This window comes from Odocoileus virginianus, chromosome 33, assembly GCF_023699985.2.
Source record: "Odocoileus virginianus isolate 20LAN1187 ecotype Illinois chromosome 33, Ovbor_1.2, whole genome shotgun sequence".
NCBI classification, from domain to species: Eukaryota; Metazoa; Chordata; class Mammalia; order Artiodactyla; family Cervidae; genus Odocoileus; species Odocoileus virginianus.
The window spans coordinates 3742825-3759497 of record NC_069706.1 but is presented as its reverse complement, the minus strand read 5'-3'; the positions used below and the strand labels follow the sequence as shown (position 1 = coordinate 3759497).

The 16673-nt window shown below is 55.0% G+C and overlaps 2 protein-coding genes and 1 long non-coding RNA gene across 7 annotated transcripts in view; 2 read left to right on the top strand and 1 right to left on the bottom strand.

Moving 5' to 3' along the window:
* The window catches only part of GLYR1 (glyoxylate reductase 1 homolog), a 31776-nt gene extending 26938 nt beyond the window's left edge, over nucleotides 1-4838 (top strand). For all 4 annotated transcript variants that reach the window (XM_070460798.1, XM_070460797.1, XM_070460796.1 and 1 more), the window contains one exon: nucleotides 2721-4838. In XM_070460798.1, coding sequence (XP_070316899.1) covers nucleotides 2721-2795 — 75 coding nt within the window. In that variant the 3' untranslated portion in view covers nucleotides 2796-4838. The remainder of the gene's footprint in view (nucleotides 1-2720) is intronic.
* A 268-nt stretch (nucleotides 4839-5106) lies between these two features.
* Nucleotides 5107-11055, top strand: ROGDI (rogdi atypical leucine zipper). 2 transcript variants are annotated; one of them, XM_020915372.2, is made up of 11 exons: nucleotides 5107-5331; nucleotides 5416-5487; nucleotides 6184-6266; nucleotides 6510-6564; nucleotides 7271-7351; nucleotides 7994-8089; nucleotides 9296-9394; nucleotides 9747-9860; nucleotides 9938-9987; nucleotides 10089-10215; nucleotides 10518-11055. In XM_020915372.2, the coding sequence occupies exons 1-11, from the start codon at nucleotides 5287-5289 to the stop codon at nucleotides 10557-10559; spliced, it is 864 nt and encodes a 287-aa protein (XP_020771031.1). In that variant the 5' UTR covers nucleotides 5107-5286; the 3' UTR covers nucleotides 10560-11055. The 2 variants fall into 2 exon arrangements, with proteins under 2 accessions (XP_020771031.1, XP_070316900.1); XM_070460799.1 differs by having other exon boundaries at nucleotides 5114-5331; nucleotides 10068-10215.
* LOC110151879 (uncharacterized) lies at nucleotides 10627-12072 on the bottom strand. Its single transcript, XR_002318189.2, has 3 exons — nucleotides 11847-12072; nucleotides 11518-11771; nucleotides 10627-11406 (listed from the first exon to the last, which is right to left on the bottom strand). It is a non-coding gene; the product is annotated as an uncharacterized lncRNA (long non-coding RNA).
* Nucleotides 12073-16673: the final 4601 nt, after the last annotated feature.

The window sequence follows — 16673 nt, the reverse complement described above, 5'->3', positions numbered from 1 at the left end:
AAGAAGACTGTGTGTTCTGCAGTTGGGTACTATGTTCTGCATATATCAGTTAGGTCAAGATAGTTGGTAGTATTTTTTCAGATCATCATTACTGACCTTTTTCTCCAGTTCTTTTAATTCCCAAGAAAGGGATGTTAAAATCTCCAACTATCATTGTGGGATTATCTGTTTCCCCTTTAATTTTGTCCATTTCGCTTAATATCTTTGGAAGTTTTTGTTATTGGGCTCTTAGCCATTTATGATTGTACTCTCTTCCTGATGAATTTCCCCTTTTGTTATTAAGAAGTGTCCATCTTGATCTTTGTCTTGACGTCTGTTGTCAGACCTTCATGTGGCCACTATAGCTTTCTCAGGTTTACAGTTTCCATGTGTTATATCTCTTATTTCAATCTGATAGAAGTATAGTCTTTCAGAAAAACAGCTGAGCAGTAGTTATCTTTGAATTGCAGTAAGAACCACATTTTGTGAAACACATGCATATATAAATCACGTAGATTCATTGCAGAGGCTGTGTGCATTTTGTCCAAGTTAAATAGAGTCCCCAGTGGCTTTTCCTGTAGAGGCAAAGAAATACAGATGCACAGTGCTGGGGAGTCCCCTGCGGGCCCAGTGGATAGGGCTCTGCTCCCGCTGGTGGCGGCCTCGGTTTGATCCCTGGCTGGGGGACTGAGGTCCCACAGGCTGAGTAGTGCAGCCAAAAATCGGTAGAAAATACACAGTGCTGTTCTCTTTAAACCTGCCTTTTCATAGTTGATCATCTGTCCTTGACCTCTGTGTCTCTCTCTTCCTTGCCTGTCTGAACATCTCAGAGCACTCGCTTCAGCTCCCAGGCTGCAGCACAGTCTCGGGCTCTTCCTGCTTGCCTCAGGTTCTCTCTCGGCAGTGAGGCTCCGGCTGCTGTACAGCTTTTCGGTGACGCGTCTGTCTGTGGCTAGTTGCTTCTGAGGGGCTCTGCGGCATCTGTGTTGGGAGCACTTCTCTTTGAGGTGATTTCTGCTTGCCCCTCCCTGACTACAGGGTTCGTGGATTTGGAGACAGACATTTTGGTTCATTTCTCAGTGGAGCATGGTGGTTCCTGGTTGTGAGTTTAGGTTCTCCATTCTTTGGAGTTCAGGATCTTAAGGCTAAGTAGTCCATTAACATTTTAGACTTTGTCTTGAAGTCTGTTGGTATGTGGTTGAATTTGGAGCTACTGTTTTATCATTTGATTGCCATTTGTCCCCCTGGCTTTTGTCTGTCTCTTTCTCCTTTCTTTTGGAACATCTGAATTGTTTTTTAGGATCCCATTTTTTATCTATTGGCTTTTTTTTTCTATTGGCTTTCTTTAACAAGTGCATCATCTTTATTTTGTCTTTTCTCTCGGGATTACTGTATGCATCTTAACTTCACATCCTAGATTGTCCCTCTACATGAAATGTGTATCCATTTACCACTTCCTCCATCTTATCCTTGGAAGCATTTTTCTCGGCTTGGGCACCACTGACACTTGCTGTGGGAGCTGTCCAGTGCATTGCAGCATCCCTGTCCTCTACCCCCTGGATGTAATTGCACCACCTCGGTTGATAGGAGATGTCTCCAGACATTACCAAATGTCGCTCCAGGTGGGGAGCAAAAGGACCCCAGACTGAGAACCGTTGCCTTAGGGTACAAATGTCCTATGTGTTATGTTTGCTTTTATTTTAAGCCCGCCATTGTTGGAGTGTCTCGCTTTAGTAGTCATATGAATTCTAAAGATACTCAGAGAAAAGATAAGTTTCTGTTTCTCTACCATTTCCAGTTCTTTCCTTTCTGAAGAGTTGAATTTCTCTCTGGTATTTTTTTCCGTGCAGCTGGAAGACCTTGCTTTAGCGTTTCAGGAACGCAGGTCTGCTGGATCTGAAAAAGGTCTTTATTTAGCCTTTGTTCTGAGTTCACAGCTATACCCGAGCTGTAATGGACATCAATCATGATGGCTCCAACCAAACTATGTTTAAAAATAGAAAAAAAATACACCTGTGTCCAGCTGCATTTTTTCAACATGACTGGACATTGTCCTGCCCTTATTGATAACGATGGCTTTTTTAAGTTCTCTCACACTCTTTCATATTCACCTGGTACCTTTGGGGTGGCTGTTAATTGCCAAGGACCATTCTAGGCTCTGGGGACATAGTGCAGCCCCTTCTCTTCCTTGTAGAGGTTACATTCTAATGGAAGGAGGCACAAGGTGAGCACATGAATGTTTCAACAAGGAAGAATTGCAGAAGGTTAGAATTGTGAATAGAATGGAACAGAGTAAAGAGATGGAGGTGGCCAGGTAAAGTGGCACAGCTGGTGCTTCAGATGGATGGCGGGGAAGGCCCTGGAGCTGATGGGGCAGGACAGGGGCAGCAGCCCAGAGAGAACAGGGAAGGCCTCGGAGCGTCTTCAGATGGAAGGGGTGTGATTGTAACTACTAACCAGTGTTGAGCCCTGCCTCCGAGCACTGTCCATCCCTCAGTCCATTTAACCTTCACAGTAACCCTGTTACCCTCCCCATGAAATCAAGAAGCAGTGCTGGAGGCACAGAGAAACTGAGGTACTTAGTCCAGGGTCAGGCCAGATGTGGGAGATCCAGGAGTCACACCCAGGCAGCCTGGGCTTTAGAACCTACCCACCTAACCACACCTAGAACCCTTCTAGGAAGCAGGTCTGCTGTAAGTCAGCTATGTGGCCAGACTAAGCTTGTGTTGTTTTTTTTCCAGGTGTACAAAAGAGCCAAGGCACTGGACCAGTCTGACAATGACATGTCTGCCGTGTACCGAGCCTATATACACTAAGTCCTTGACCCCACCCCACCCCCATCTTCCCTCTGAACCCCTCTTCCTCACACGGAGTTGGGGTCCTGGGACTAACTCTGGACCAGTCCACCTGTCTCCATCTCCTTTTATACAGACTTTGAGACTTGCCATGAGCACAGCACACAGCATCGCTCCTCCCCTGGAGGTCCTGGAGGGGTGTCAGCAGGAGTGGCCTGTGGGAAGGCTCTTGAGCTGGGCACTGGCCATGGACTCAGTGGCTGTGTGTTCTCACACACACACACACACCCTACACACACACCACACACTGGCTCTTGCCCCAGGATAGAAGCTGCCCAGAAACTGCTGCCTGGCTTTTTTGTTTTCCCTTCTTCCGAGCTGTCTTATCTCAGACCCTTCCAGTTGAGGAACTCGAGTCAGCAGTGAGAACTGGAAGCTTTCCCACTGCTTCCCTCAGAGCGAAGAGGCTGTGGTTCTGTCCATTATCCCCCACTGGATTCCACACGGAGAGAGGCTCTAGGCTACGATGAGCCAGCAAGACTCTTAAGCAGAGGGTCGCATGGCCCCTCCAACCTCAGGTGACCCGCTGATGAGGATTGTCATGTTTAAGCTACCAGTGTGCAACCAACTCTCCATAAATGCCTTTGTGAGCTGAGAAGACATGGACACAGTCAAGCAAAGACAGGGCTCTGGCTTTCCAGGGAAAGCGATACACAGCCCACCCTAGGCAGACCTCCTGGAAGCCCGCTCTCCTCAGTGCTTCTGCGTACCTGTCGCAGAAGTCTCTGTCACTGTGGAGCCCGAGGGGCTGATCTGACTTCTCACCAGGCTGCTGTAGTATTTGGATTTGCATTCCAGCCCTTGGGAAGGGGTCCTGAGGGCACCCACTGAGGAGTGAATGGAGGAAGAGTGTTCCTTCCTGTTTCCGTTATGCCGTAGACCTTCCACCTGGTTCTGGAGAGCCGCTGTGACCCAGGTCCCCTCACAGCAGTCCCCCTTCTCCAGCCCGTCTCTGCGCAAGTCCTCTGTGCCCGCCCCTCTCCATCCGCCTCCCGCCCCCCTTTCCTCCGTGGAGACAGTATTTCATTCTGTCCATTCCTCCTTTGGCCCATAACCCAGCCTGACCAATGACGACCATTTCTTAGGCTCAGCTCTTGAAACAGGAATGAGTGTCTTCACTTAAGCCAGCAGCTTGGTCTTCGGTGCTTTCAGGGCCCTGGGGTCTGTCAGGAGGGAAGAGGAGATCTAGGCTTGACGTTACCAGAGCTCACTGACCCTCAGAGGTGGATCTAAGCATTTCTCCTTGGATAGGGGACCAGAGGGGCTTGAGCGTGGCATGAGAACAAGGAGAAGTCCCCTGAAGGATGCCAGTGTTCTGTCCCCTGCTTGGGTTGGGTTCTCCGAAGTCAGGCTGTGCGGAAGGTCGGCGTTTGCAGTGAACACGGTGATAAACACAGTTTGAGGTGGCCACGCTGCTGTGTGCCCCTCCCTCTGCAGCTGTGGCCCTTTTCCACTCATCGGAACCCAGGATGGGGGATCTCAGAAAACATGACAGGGAGGTCAGGGGAGATGCCTGTGGTTTTTGACACAGTTGTTAATTTCACTGGGATTTTGAATTCTTTTCTGTCTGAACACAAAGCCTGTTCTAGTCCTAGGGGGACACTGGGGGGTGGGGGTGGGGGAAGATGCTGTAATGAAACTGGTTAGTCAATGTTGTCTTAATATTGTTGACAATTCTGTAAAGTTCCTTTTTATGAATATTTCTGTTTAAGCTATTTCACCTTTGTTTTGAAATCCTTCCCTCTTACGGAGAAAATGTGACACTTGTGAAAAAGCTTGTAAGAAAGCCCCTCCTCCACCCCCCCCCTTTTTTTCCTTTAATCCTTTAAATGGCAAATCTTCTAGTTAATTAAGGTTGTGAATTTTTATTTTTGCTTTGTTTTTAATGAACATTTGTCTTTCAGAATAGGATTGTGTGATAATGTTTAAATGGCAAAAACATGATTTTGTGCAATTAACAAAAAGCTACTGCAAGCAAAATAAAAACGTTTCTTGGTAACACAACTGACTTTGGTGGGGTGGTCTGCGCCCGGACAACGAGCACCACGCGGGAGGCAGGGGTTTTCCCTCCGGGATCAACGGAGCTAAGAGGCGAGACCTGGCGGGAACAGGCTGCCCCGGCGGCCAGTCTCCGGTTGCGGCGAGAGCTAGCCATACCGCCGGCCAATCGCCGAGCGCGCGAGGTACAGGGCGTCCTATCAGAACCGACGAGGGGCGGGATGAGCGAGCGCCGCGCCCTGGCGGGTGAACCGCTGCTGCCCGAGCGCGCAGCACCGGAGCCTGGCGCGGGCGGTGTCCTGGGAGAGCCGGCGGGGGCAGGTCCGCGGCGCTCGCTGCGTCGCGAGCTGGGGGCGTGGCGGGCGCCCGCGCAGCCAATCGGCAGCGAGGGTGGACCCGGGCGCCGCCGGCTGACCGCGGACCCGCGACGGTCGCTGGGCAGCGAGCGGCGACGATGGCGACCGTGATGGCAGCGACGGCGGCGGAGCGGGCGGTGCTGGTGAGGCGCGCGGGCCGGACCGGGCCGGGCCGGGCGGGAGGCGGCCGCGGGCCGGGGCGGCTGACAGCGGGCCTGTCCCCGCAGGAGGAGGAGTTTCGCTGGCTGTTACACGACGAGGTGCACGCCGTGCTGAGGCAACTGCAGGACATCCTCAAGGTAACCTCGAGGACCTGTGCGGGCGCCCGCCCTCCCCCAGCGCGGCTTCCTCCTCGGCCTCCGCGGCTGCTGCGCACCCGACGCGCGGTGTTCAGACCAGGCCCTGCCCTCAGGCCCCGGACTTAGTCCTAGGACAAGAAAAGCGTCTAACCCGGGGCGCCAGCAGATAATTACCCAGTTCCACAAGCCGTCCTGCCAGGGCTGCGGGCCTGGATTGAGCCCCGGGGTCGGGGAAGCTACCCTTTGAAATTGACGTTTAACTTCCTATCTGAAGGACCCAGCATTTTGACCTCAGCCTAGTCCTCGATCTCTCTGGGCCTCCCCCTTGCAAAAAGGAGATAGCAGTACCGCCTTCAGGGCTGTTGTGAAGATTAAAAAAAACCACCAATGGAAATACAAAAAAATGTCCAGGCGGTGCCTGATAAGGCTGGAATTACCGGTTGCCATGACTACTGTCTTCCCAGACTTTGCTCCCCACTTCCAAGCTCGTCAACCAAATGGGGAGGGTGTCTCTGGGTCCTCTTATCCTGTATGGGACATGTGGTAGGCCCCCAGGGAATGTGGAAGGAGCAGGTATGGGTTCAGGTAGGACCTGAAACTGGCCGTGGGGGTGGGGCCCTGGGAGCAGGGCTTATGGAGAAGGGGCTCGGCTGGAGTCGGTGAACTTTATTTACCCCACTCCCCTTTGCCCCCCAGGAAGCCTCGCTCCGCTTCACTCTGCCAGGCTCAGGCACCGAGGGGCCCACGAAGCAGGAGAACTTCGTCTTGGGCAGCTGTGGGTGAGCCTGGGCTGGGTGGAAACTGGGGAGGGGTTGGGGGGTGGACTTCTGGGAGGAGGGACCCTTGGGGATACCCTCCAGGACTGGTGGCATGGCCACGGCCCTGCCCTGCAAACTGATTCCAACTCCAGTGTCCAGAGGGTGTGCAGTGGGACAGGCTAGACTATCCTGTGACAGCCGCTGGGAGGCTGGGGTGGTGGGAGGGGGCAGCTGCAGTACTGCTCTGACCCCCACTTGTTGTAGCACAGACCAGGTGAAGGGCGTGCTGACTCTGCAGGGAGACGCGCTGAGCCAGGCGGTGAGTCCCCCGGCCCCTGGCCTCTTCCCATGCCGCCACAGCAGCCAGTGGGAAAGAGTCGGGGGGTGGGGGGCCTCCTGCTTTAGCTCAGCTCTGCCACCCTCTAGCTATGTGACTCTGGACAGGATCCTTGACCTCTCTGGGCCTCGGTTTCCTTGTTTGAAAATGGCAACAACCCCTGTAACCTGCTTCCGAGATAGGTGTGTGACTCCATTGAGAGGTGCAGCAAGTGGGGGGTGGGGGCAGTGGGTGGTGCTTTGCACACGGCACTACCTATAGTCTGACCCCGGGATTAGGCTGGCCCCAGACCAACATCTTAACTCTTTCTGCCCTTGATCCTGTAGCAGGTGCCAAGGCCTGGGGGAAGGTCCCCCTCCTCCTCGGGTGGGCGTTCCATCCCTTGGCACCTGCAAATGTCCTCCATCTGCCCACAACCACACACCTCCTCCCTCCCAGCAGAAGCCACCTTCCCCTTTCGTGGCTCTTTTCCCTTTCATTTCTGTGTGGTTCCTCTTGGGCCTGAGTTCCTGTTTCCTGTTCCCTGTTGGCCCCCGCCCAAATGGCCATGTTCTTACCCCTCTCCCGCATGGAGTGGCTAGGGCCTGAGCCACCACACACACTGTTTCTGCCCCCGTCCCAAGGGCTCAGAGTGGCCGGCAGCAGGAGGGCATCCTTCTGCCCAGCTTAGCCTACCCTTGCCTGTCAGGACGTGAACCTGAAGATGCCCAGGAACAACCAGCTGCTGCACTTTGCCTTCCGGGAGGACAAGCAGTGGAAACTGCAGCAGGTAACTGGGCCCTTCCCCGGCCAGGGCCCAGGGCACAAGGGCAGGCAGGAACAGGCCCTTGCAGCGCTGAGGCCTCCAGGGCTGGCCGCTGCGGGGCCTTGCGGCTGCAGCGGACTTAAAAAGATATTTCCTAACAGCGCAGCTGGGGTGGGCAGTGCCTGGTCTCCTAGCCTGTCCTGTAATTGGGCCTGGCTTCTGCCGCCTCCCTGTCCCCTCTCACTGGCCATCAGCTGTTTCCACTTCACGGTCTTTGCTTGGACTTGTCCCTCTGCCTGGAGTCCACTCCCTCAGCTTTTGCCACCGCACAAGCTTCCACTTAAGAGTTGCCTTCCCTCGCCACCGCGCCCCCGCCCCCCATCACCTTGTTTCCTTGTGAAAGCTGAACAGGCTATTATCCTGTGCCTTTCCTCTGTTACCCTCTGTCCTCCTTTGGAAAGTGAGCTGCAAGGGACTGGGGAGCGAGGCTGCCTCACTGCACCAGCCAGGCCCGGCAGGTGGCACCCACCCCACCCCCACTAGGAAGATAGACCCTCGGGGTGGGGATCCCTAGGCTGTGCCCCCAGAGACCGTGGGTGAGCTGAGGCTGGCACCTTTCCCTGCCAAGGCCCAGCCCACTGACCGCTCAGTGGGCCCTGCTTTTAGATCCAAGATGCCAGGAACCATGTGAGCCAAGCCATTTATCTCCTCGCCAACCGTGATGAGAGCTACCAGTTCAGGACGGGAGCAGAGGTCCTCAAGGTGAGCCGCCTCAGGAGTGGGAGAGCCCGGTTCCCTGACCACCGATCGGGCCCCTGGAGAGCTCTGCCCCTACCCTCAGGTGAAGCTGAGAGTCGACCCTTCTTCACCTCTTGGTGTACGCCATGTCCTTCCAGCCAGTTGAATGGCTCACAACCCAGGCCCCAGAAACAGATGTGGGTTCTGATCCCAGAGCCTGCACTATGAGCCAGGCCACCTCAAATCCCTTACTCAGCCATTCTGTGCCTCAGTTCCCTCACCTGATAAAAGGTAGGGACAAGCTGTCATGCCTGCCATCGTGACAATGCGGATGATGTTACCTCTAGTAAGCACCCAGTAGATGGGAGCTACAGGTATTACTACCAGCAACAGAAAAGCTTCTGTAATTAACAAAGTGAATCCACATGGTGTGAAGGGACAGATGAGCTCAGGTTTCCTGAGTTCAGGCTTTAGCCCTGCCTCCAACTTGCTGTGTGTCCTCGGGTGGTTTGCATGCCATCTCTGGGCCTGATATGAAAACTCAAAACCAGATGGACCAAAGTCCCTCTCAGAACTGTGAATGTCCTTTGGGGTGTAATGTGCAGCCCAGTAATTCTGCCTTTCCCGGGAGCCAGGTGACCCCAGCACCCACAGCAGCAGCTGGGTGAAGAGCTGGAAGCAGTGGGCACTGGGTCTGTGAGAGCTTTGCTCCCATGCAGAGGGAGGGGATGAGTCTCCAGAGGTTCCACCATTCCCCAGCCATGTGGCCTTGGACCTATGGAGCCTCAGTTTCCTTCCTCACCTGTGAAAACAGGGCTCCTGTCCACCTTAAGGCCTCAACTCAGCCGTCCCAGTGCCTCCTCAAGGAAACCCTCCCTGACCCCTTACACCCAAGCTGAGTTAGGATCCATCCTAAGCTCCTTCATTGCCTGAACCCTCATCCTCGAAGCCCTTGGCCTCCTGGGACTGACTTCCGGGCTCCTCCAACCCAATTGGACCAGGACCCCAGATCCCAGATGGTAGAACCTTCTGGATGGGTGGTCAGCAGCACAGATGTCCTGCCCCCACCCCCAGCTGGAGCCCGATCACCCGCATCTTTAGCAAGCCCCATGCTGCAGGGGTTCCGGGCCTGAGTCTGTGACCCCCAGGGAAGGAATTGGGAGCTCCCATAACTTGATTCCTCCTGATGGGGCTGCCCCGGCACCCGCTGTGACCAGCTCTCCTCCCCAGCTGATGGATGCCGTGATGCTGCAGCTGACCAGAGCCCGCAACCGGCTCACCACTCCTGCCACCCTCACTCTGCCTGAGATTGCTGCCAGCGGCCTCACGGTCAGTGCCTCAGGCCCACACCTGCTCCAGGAGAGGCGGGAAGGACACAGGTGCCAGGGCGTCCTGCAAGCCCCAGATTGTTGACAGAGTTCTCTGCGGTTTTCTTGGATTGGGTCTTTGGCTTCCATTCTGAATCCCCAAAATATATCTCCCCCCCCCCGCCTCGGATCCGGGTCCACTGGTTTCCAAGCCCAGTGGTGCAGGAAGCTACCTGGGGCACCTGGCAAGAATCAGAAGGCCCCAGTCCACAGGATGGGGACTGGGATTCCCCCACAGAGGTTGGAGGGGCGGGGGGGGTGGGACGTGCCTGCTGGCCCTCATCCCCGCTGGATGCCCGGCCCTCCCCTCACAGCGGATGTTCGCCCCCACCCTGCCTTCTGACCTCCTGGTCAACGTCTACATCAACCTCAACAAGCTCTGCCTCACCGTGTACCAGCTGCATGCCCTGCAGCCCAATTCCACCAAGGTGAGCCCCCGCACCCAGCCTGCCCTCGCCCACCCTGTGGTCCCAGGCCTGACCCCATCTGATGCTTTCTTGTCTAGAACTTCCGCCCAGCAGGAGGCGCCGTACTGCACAGCCCTGGGGCCATGTTGTAAGTATGCTACCTGAGAGGGGTCTCAGGAGCGCCCCTGCCCCTCCGAGGGTGACCCTGGCCCTCTGGGCCGCCCTCAGGGCCGCTCTCGTCTCCCCCAGCGAGTGGGGCACGCAGCGCCTGGAGGTGAGCCACGTGCACAAGGTGGAGTCCGTGATCCCCTGGCTCAACGACGCCCTGGTCTTCTTCACCGTCTCCCTGCAGCTCTGCCAGCAGCTCAAGGATAAGGTGGGGACATAGGGGTCAGGGCCGGGCTGGACCTCACTCAGAGGAGGCCACCCAATCCACGGGCCACTCAGCCCCTTCTTTTGGGGTGGGGGCGGGGATGCCAAGGGCTCCTGTGTGTCTCCAAAGCAGCCCCTGATCTTAAGATCTGTTACACTCTGTGCACACCAGTCGGGGGTGGGCCATGGTGTCACTCGGCAACACTGTCTTTTTCCGGCCGCTTGGCCCTTGGATGACAGAGGCTGCAGCAGGGCAGACCCCCTGGCCCCACCCCTCATCACGTCTTCCATCTCCCTCCTCCCCAGATCTCCGTGTTCTCCAGCTACTGGAGCTGCAGGCCTTTCTGAACAGAGCATCCAAGAGCCTGTCCCCAGGGAGTGGAGCCCAGGGCGTCCTTTCTCCCTACACACCCCCAACCCCAGAGTGCAGTCCCGGGCCGGGCACTGCAGGCTATTTATTTCCCCCTTCACCCTACCCTGCCTGTCACCCCTGCACAGACGGGCTGGAACATTGGATCCGCTGGGAGGAGGGGACGCCGGTGGGCTTTTTGTTTTGGATGGGGGAGGTGAGGAGGCACACAGTGGCCTCCAGTCCACATCCTGGCCTCCCGACAGGGCAGGAGCCTTTAGACTTGGGCTGGAGCCAGGCTCTCCTTCCTCCCCCTTCACCTCCTGCCTGGCCCCACCCCCAGGAGAGCGAGGGGCGGCCACACACCCCCTCCCGCTTGAACCTGAGGGCTGGGCGGGGAGGGAAGAAGGACAGAAGCCCCCCCACCACGACTGCATTCACTCAGCAACCCTGGCGGGGTGTCCAAGAAATAAAGATTGTCCAACTTCGTCTGGAGCCCTTCTCTCTGTCTGTCCGGGTGGGGACCTGGCTAAGGGCCCCTGATAGTTAGGAGCCAGGCTGAGTACCCAGTGACTTGGCCTCCCAGGTACTGAGGGGTTGAGTGGACTGGTGAACAGCATGTCACCTAAGGTCTCCTGGTAACAGCCATGCCAGCTGAAGTCTGGGGAACCCAGTGAAGCCGTAAGGACCTGCACTGCCCACCCTGATGGGACAAGCTGTAGACTCAGGCTTTGGCTGAACGAGGTTTTGTTATTACTCTCCAGCAGAGCAAAGGCAGGGAGGCAGGGACTGTCCGCATTAAGGCTCCAGCCGAAGTTATCAAATCCCTGGGGTAGGGGTGGATTCCTACAAGAAAGGCACAGGGGGGCCAGTGACTTCACTCCTTGGCCTCCCACCCAACCTACTGCAGCTCCTCGCTGCCCCAGTGCCCGCCCGGCCCTGGTGCTCAGAGCTCACCTTCTGGGACCCGGAGGAGCAGCCTTGTCAGCAGGGCAGGGAGCTGCCAGGAATACAGCCACCACAGCCGGGAATACAGCCGCCACAGCCGGGAATACAGCTGCCACAGCCGGGAATACAGCTGCCACAGCCGGGAATACAGCTGCCACAGCCGGGAATACAGCCGCCACAGCCGGGAATACAGCCGCCACAGCCGGGAATACAGCCGCCAGCGCAGCCGTTGATGCCAAACAGCAGCAGGAGCACCATGACCACTGTGGGCAGGACGGGGGTCAGATAAGGCCCTGGGCCTGGGAGGCTGATGGGGACCAGGGCTGAGCCTCACTCACCAAGGACGAAGACAAAGGCGATGGTCCAATTGGAGTGGAAGAACAAGGTCATCAAGTCCATCTCAGCTGGGAGGTCCTGGGTGCCACCTGCTCCAGCCCCCCCACAGAGGGCCCCTCAGAATCATGGCTTCACTGGGGCTGCTGCAGGCCAGCCCTTACACTGTCCTCCCACAGAGCCCCCTGGATCCTTGCCCCTACACTGCTTCTCTCCTGCTCCTCTCCTGACCCTGGCCTAGGCAACCCCCTTCCCACCCGCCCCCCAAAGCAGCCCCATCCCCAGACCCCCACCTGCCTTGGAATGGCCCCAGTCAGGTGGCTCCTAGGTCCAGGGAGCACAGATTGCCTCCTGCTTCCAGGTCCGCAGGACCTGAGGCCTTAGCAACCCGCCCCGCCTCCCACCACTCCCCCAGCACAACCCCGCCCCCCAGGAGTTCAAGCGAGGGCGGGCCCTGTGCCCCACAGCTGTGCTTGCCGCCTCTGAACCTCCGTGAGTGCTGCGGAAGCAGGCAAGAGGCCACAGGCCTGGCGGCCTCTTCACCCTGGGTCACTTTTTCTCAAAAGACCAGAGAAGCAACCTGGAACAGCCTGGCCCTCAGCCGCTGTTGACTTCACAGGTGAAAAAAAGAAAAAGATGGTGGTGTGTTGGAGGGATCAGTTCAGTTCAGTAGCTCAGTCATGTCCAACTCTTAGTGACCCCACAGACTGCAGCACGTCAGGCCTCCCTGTCCATCACCAACTCCTGCAGTTTACCCAAAGTCATGTCCATTGCGTTGGTGATACCATCCAACCATCTCATCCTCTGTCGTCCCCTTCTCCTGCCCTCAATCTTTCCCAGCATCAGGGTCTTTTCAAATGAGTCACCTCTTTGCATCAGCTGGCCAAAGTATTGGAGTTCAGCTTCAACATCAGTCCTTCCAGTGAACACCCAGGACCGATCTCCTTTAGGATGGACTGGTTGGATCTCCTTGCAGTCCAAGGGACTCTCAAGAGTCTTCTCCAACACCACAGTTCAAAAGCATCAATTCTTTGGTGCTCAGCTTTCTTTATAGTCCAACTCTCACATCTATACATGACCACTGGAAAAACCATAGTCTTAACCAGACGGACCTTTGTTGGCAAAGTAATGTCTCTGCTTTTTAATATGCTATCTAGATTGGTCATAACTTTCCTTTTAAGGAGTAAACGTCTTTTGATTTCATGGGTTGGAGGGATAGAGGGAGGTAAAATGGAGACAAGGAGGTGAGGGAAAGAAGAAGCGGTGACCTGTCCACCACCCATGCCTGGGCAGCCGTCTATTGCCTCGTGGAACAGCTGTAGCCTCCAGGTTCTCCCCGTTCTGACCCTCACGATGACCCCGCAAGATGATAGTTAAGGTCGCTTGCATGAGCTCTCTCCCCAGAACCTGGGGCCTGGGGCCCCGACACAACACCTGGAGGCAGCTTTCACCGCCCCCCACCTCCCCCCATAGCAGGGGCCAAGCCATCTCAGCGCTTGGGACTGGCTGCAAACCAGGTGGACACACCTTCTTGTCCCTTGTGGGGCTTTCAGTCTTGCTGGGAAAACATGTTGGCTAGCGTTAGGCTCTGCCTGACCCTACATGGGTTCACCTTTGTTTACTGCACTTTCACAGATGGTGTACTTTTTTGACAGATTGAAGGTCTGTGCCACCTTGGGTTGAGCGAATCTTGTTGGTAGCATTTTCCAGCAGCATTTGGAAACTTTCATCATTCCTATATTTGTTAGGGCAATCTGTGATCAGTGATCTTCAATGTTGTTTTGGCATTTTTCAGCAAGGTATTTTTTAGTTAAAATTTGTACATTTAGACACAATGCTGTTGCACACTTAATAGACTACAGTATAGTACAAACAGCTTATATGTGCTCTGGGAAACCAAAAAATCCATGAGAATCATTTTTTGGTAGTATTTGCTTTATCATGAGATTCCCACTCCAGAATTCTTGCCTGGAGAAGCCCATGGACAGAGGAGTCTGGTGGGCTACAATCCATGGGGCTGCAAAAGTCAGACACGACTGAGCGACTGACACTTGCTTTGTCGTAGTGGTCTTGAACTGAGAAGAGTGCCTGTACGTACATTACCCAGTTTATTCCTCACGGCAGTCCTCAAGTGGGTATATTTGCTAGTCCCATTTTACAGATGTGTACAGAGGCCTTGAGAAGTTCACCAGCTGGTTCAGGTCATACATGTAATGTGTTCATTTCCTGTTGTTGCTGTGACATACTACTGTACACCAACTTAGTGACATAATGCAAGTGTATCATCTTACAGTCCTGGAGGTCAAAGTCTAAAATGACTGGGTAGGACTGCTTTCCTCCTGTAGGTCCGCCAGCAGAGAATCCATTCCTCGGCTTTTCCAGCTTCTAGAGGCCTCTCACCCCTGTTCCTTGGTTGGTGCCCCACCCCCATCCTCACACCTCTGGCTCTGCCCTTCCTGCCTCCCTCTCATAAGCAACCCTGTGACTGGTCCACAGGATCATCTCCCCATCAAAATCCTTAATCACATCTGCAAAGTCCCTTTTGCCACATAAGGTAACATATTCAGGAGTTCAGATGAGAACTGATGTTCTCAGATCGGTGTCTTTGGGCACCGATCACACCCAACAAGCAGGGAACTCAGAACCCAGACCCAGGCATTCAAACCCCAGAGCCCTTGACCACCATATAACAGTCTCCTGTGCTGGGATCCTTGTCTTAAACCCTCCATCCCCACCACCCCCCCCACCCCGTCCCATTCTGAGATCTCAGATTGGTGTTGCCCAGGACAGGTAGCTTTGAAATGACTATTCTAGTGCAAAACGGAAGGGAGGCAGCCACGGTAGAAAACAGTCTGGCAGTTCCTTGAAAAGTTACGCATGAAAAAAAACAGAAAAGAAAAGTTACGCATGGAGTTGTCAGGACCTGACAGTTCCACTCCACTCCATGTCCACACAGAAACTTGTATGCAGATGTTCACAGCATCATTTTCCACAGTAGCCCAAAAGTGGAAACACCCCAAAATATCTGTTTACTGATGAATGAATAAACACAACGGGATCACTCCATGGGCTTCCCAGGTGGCTAACTGGGTAAAGAATCTGCCTGCAATGCAGGAGATGCAGGCAGACTCGAGTTTGATCCCTGGGTCAGGAAAATCCCCTGGAGGAGGGCATGGCAACTCAGTCCAGTATTCTTACCTGGAGAATCCCATGGACAGAGGAGCCTGGCGGGCTGCAGTCCATAGGGTCGCAAAGAGTCGGACATGACTGAAGCGACTGAACATGCACCCGGGGTCTCTCCATGTAATTGAATATTATTCAGCCCTGAAAAGGAATGAGGCACCAACCAGCACACACTACAAAGTGGACGAGTGTTGGAAAGACGGGTGAAAGAAGCCAGACAGAAAAGGCCACATAGTACATGATTACATTTATAGGAAATGTCCAGAGGAAGGGAATCCATAGAGACAGAAAGTACTGTTTGCCAAGGTCTAGGGCAGGGGTTGGGGAGGGGTTGCTTAGTGGTGATGTAATTCCCCTTTGGGGTGGCCAACAGGTCATGGAATTGGATAGGGGTGGCAGCTCTGCAGCATTGTGAATGCAGTAAATGCCACAAATCTGTGCATGTTAAAATGGCTAGCAGTTAATTTTATGTTCTGTGGATTTTACCTCAATTGAAAAAAAAGCAAGGAGGGGAGGTTAACAACTGTGGTCCCTGCCCACCCCTTGGCCTGGCCAGTTAAGCAGGGGCCACCGTCCTCTCTCCCTGCTGACCCTGTCTTCCTGTCTAGATCTCCAGGTGCTTCATTTGTTTACTTTCATTAAAGAAAATCCGAGGTACTCTTGAGTCATCAAAAGATGAAAAATTACCGGTACAGCCCCCACCCGCCACCAAGACCCAAGCAGAGCGATGATGGGGGACAGGCCACAGCAAGACACGTTTCTAACCAGTCAGACCCCAGACTGGGGTCCTCTTCCCAGCCCTAACACTCATCCGTGTGTGACCGGAGGCCCAGCCCCAACCCCAACCCCCCTTTCCTCAGTTTCCTCATCTTAAATGGGGTATGGCGAGCTCCCCGCTCAGGCCTCTGTGACGGTTGAATGCAGTAACTGATAGAGACGCTCCCTTGGCACAGGGACCGTGTTACTCACCCCACCTGTGCGTGCGATCCCCTCCAGTCTTGGTTCTCTGGATACGCTAGGCTCACCTGCCCCCTGCCCTCTGCTCTGATCACTTTGCCCTCAGCTTTCCCCAGTCCCTGTGGGGCTTCCCTGGTGGCCCAGACGGTAAAGAATCTGCCTGCAGTGCAATGTTCGATCCCTGAGTGGGGAAGATCCCCTGGAGAAGGAAATGTCTACCCATTCCAGTATTCTTACCTGGAGAATCCCATGGACAGAGGAACCTGGCGGGCTGCAGTCCATGGGGTCGCAGAGAGACAGACACAACTGAACGGCTAACATTTTTTCCCCAGTCCACAAAGCCCAGTGCCTTGAATGGTCCCTGTGGGCATCTTCCCACCAGAATCCCACGTCACTCACATGTGACACTGCCACAGAAAGTGTTTTCTGGGCAGAGAGTCTGATTTCCTTATTCCCAGATGCAGATTCTTCTCCTGTGCCAGATGGGACCCCATGTTGGGTCATCCGCACACATCATCCTCCTCTGCATGGAGGAGGAGGCCAGGCTCACCTAGTCCCTTGAGCTGTGGTGTCCGTTGTAGTTTGAGGGAATTCTCCAGCGGGAGCAGCATCGTTTTCTGGGCAGGCTCTGCCCCGGGCCCCAGCCAGCTCCGCTCCTGGCCTCCAGGCCCTGAAGGAGACATTTGAGCCTC

Coding starts and splice junctions, on each gene's coding strand:
- ROGDI (XM_070460799.1), top strand. CDS start 5,287: ATGGCGACCGTGATGGCAGCGACGGCGGCGGAGCGGGCGGTGCTG. Junction 5,332..5,415: donor CGGCGGAGCGGGCGGTGCTG/GTGAGGCGCGCG, acceptor CTGTCCCCGCAG/GAGGAGGAGTTTCGCTGGCT. Junction 8,090..9,295: donor CGGGAGCAGAGGTCCTCAAG/GTGAGCCGCCTC, acceptor TCTCCTCCCCAG/CTGATGGATGCCGTGATGCT.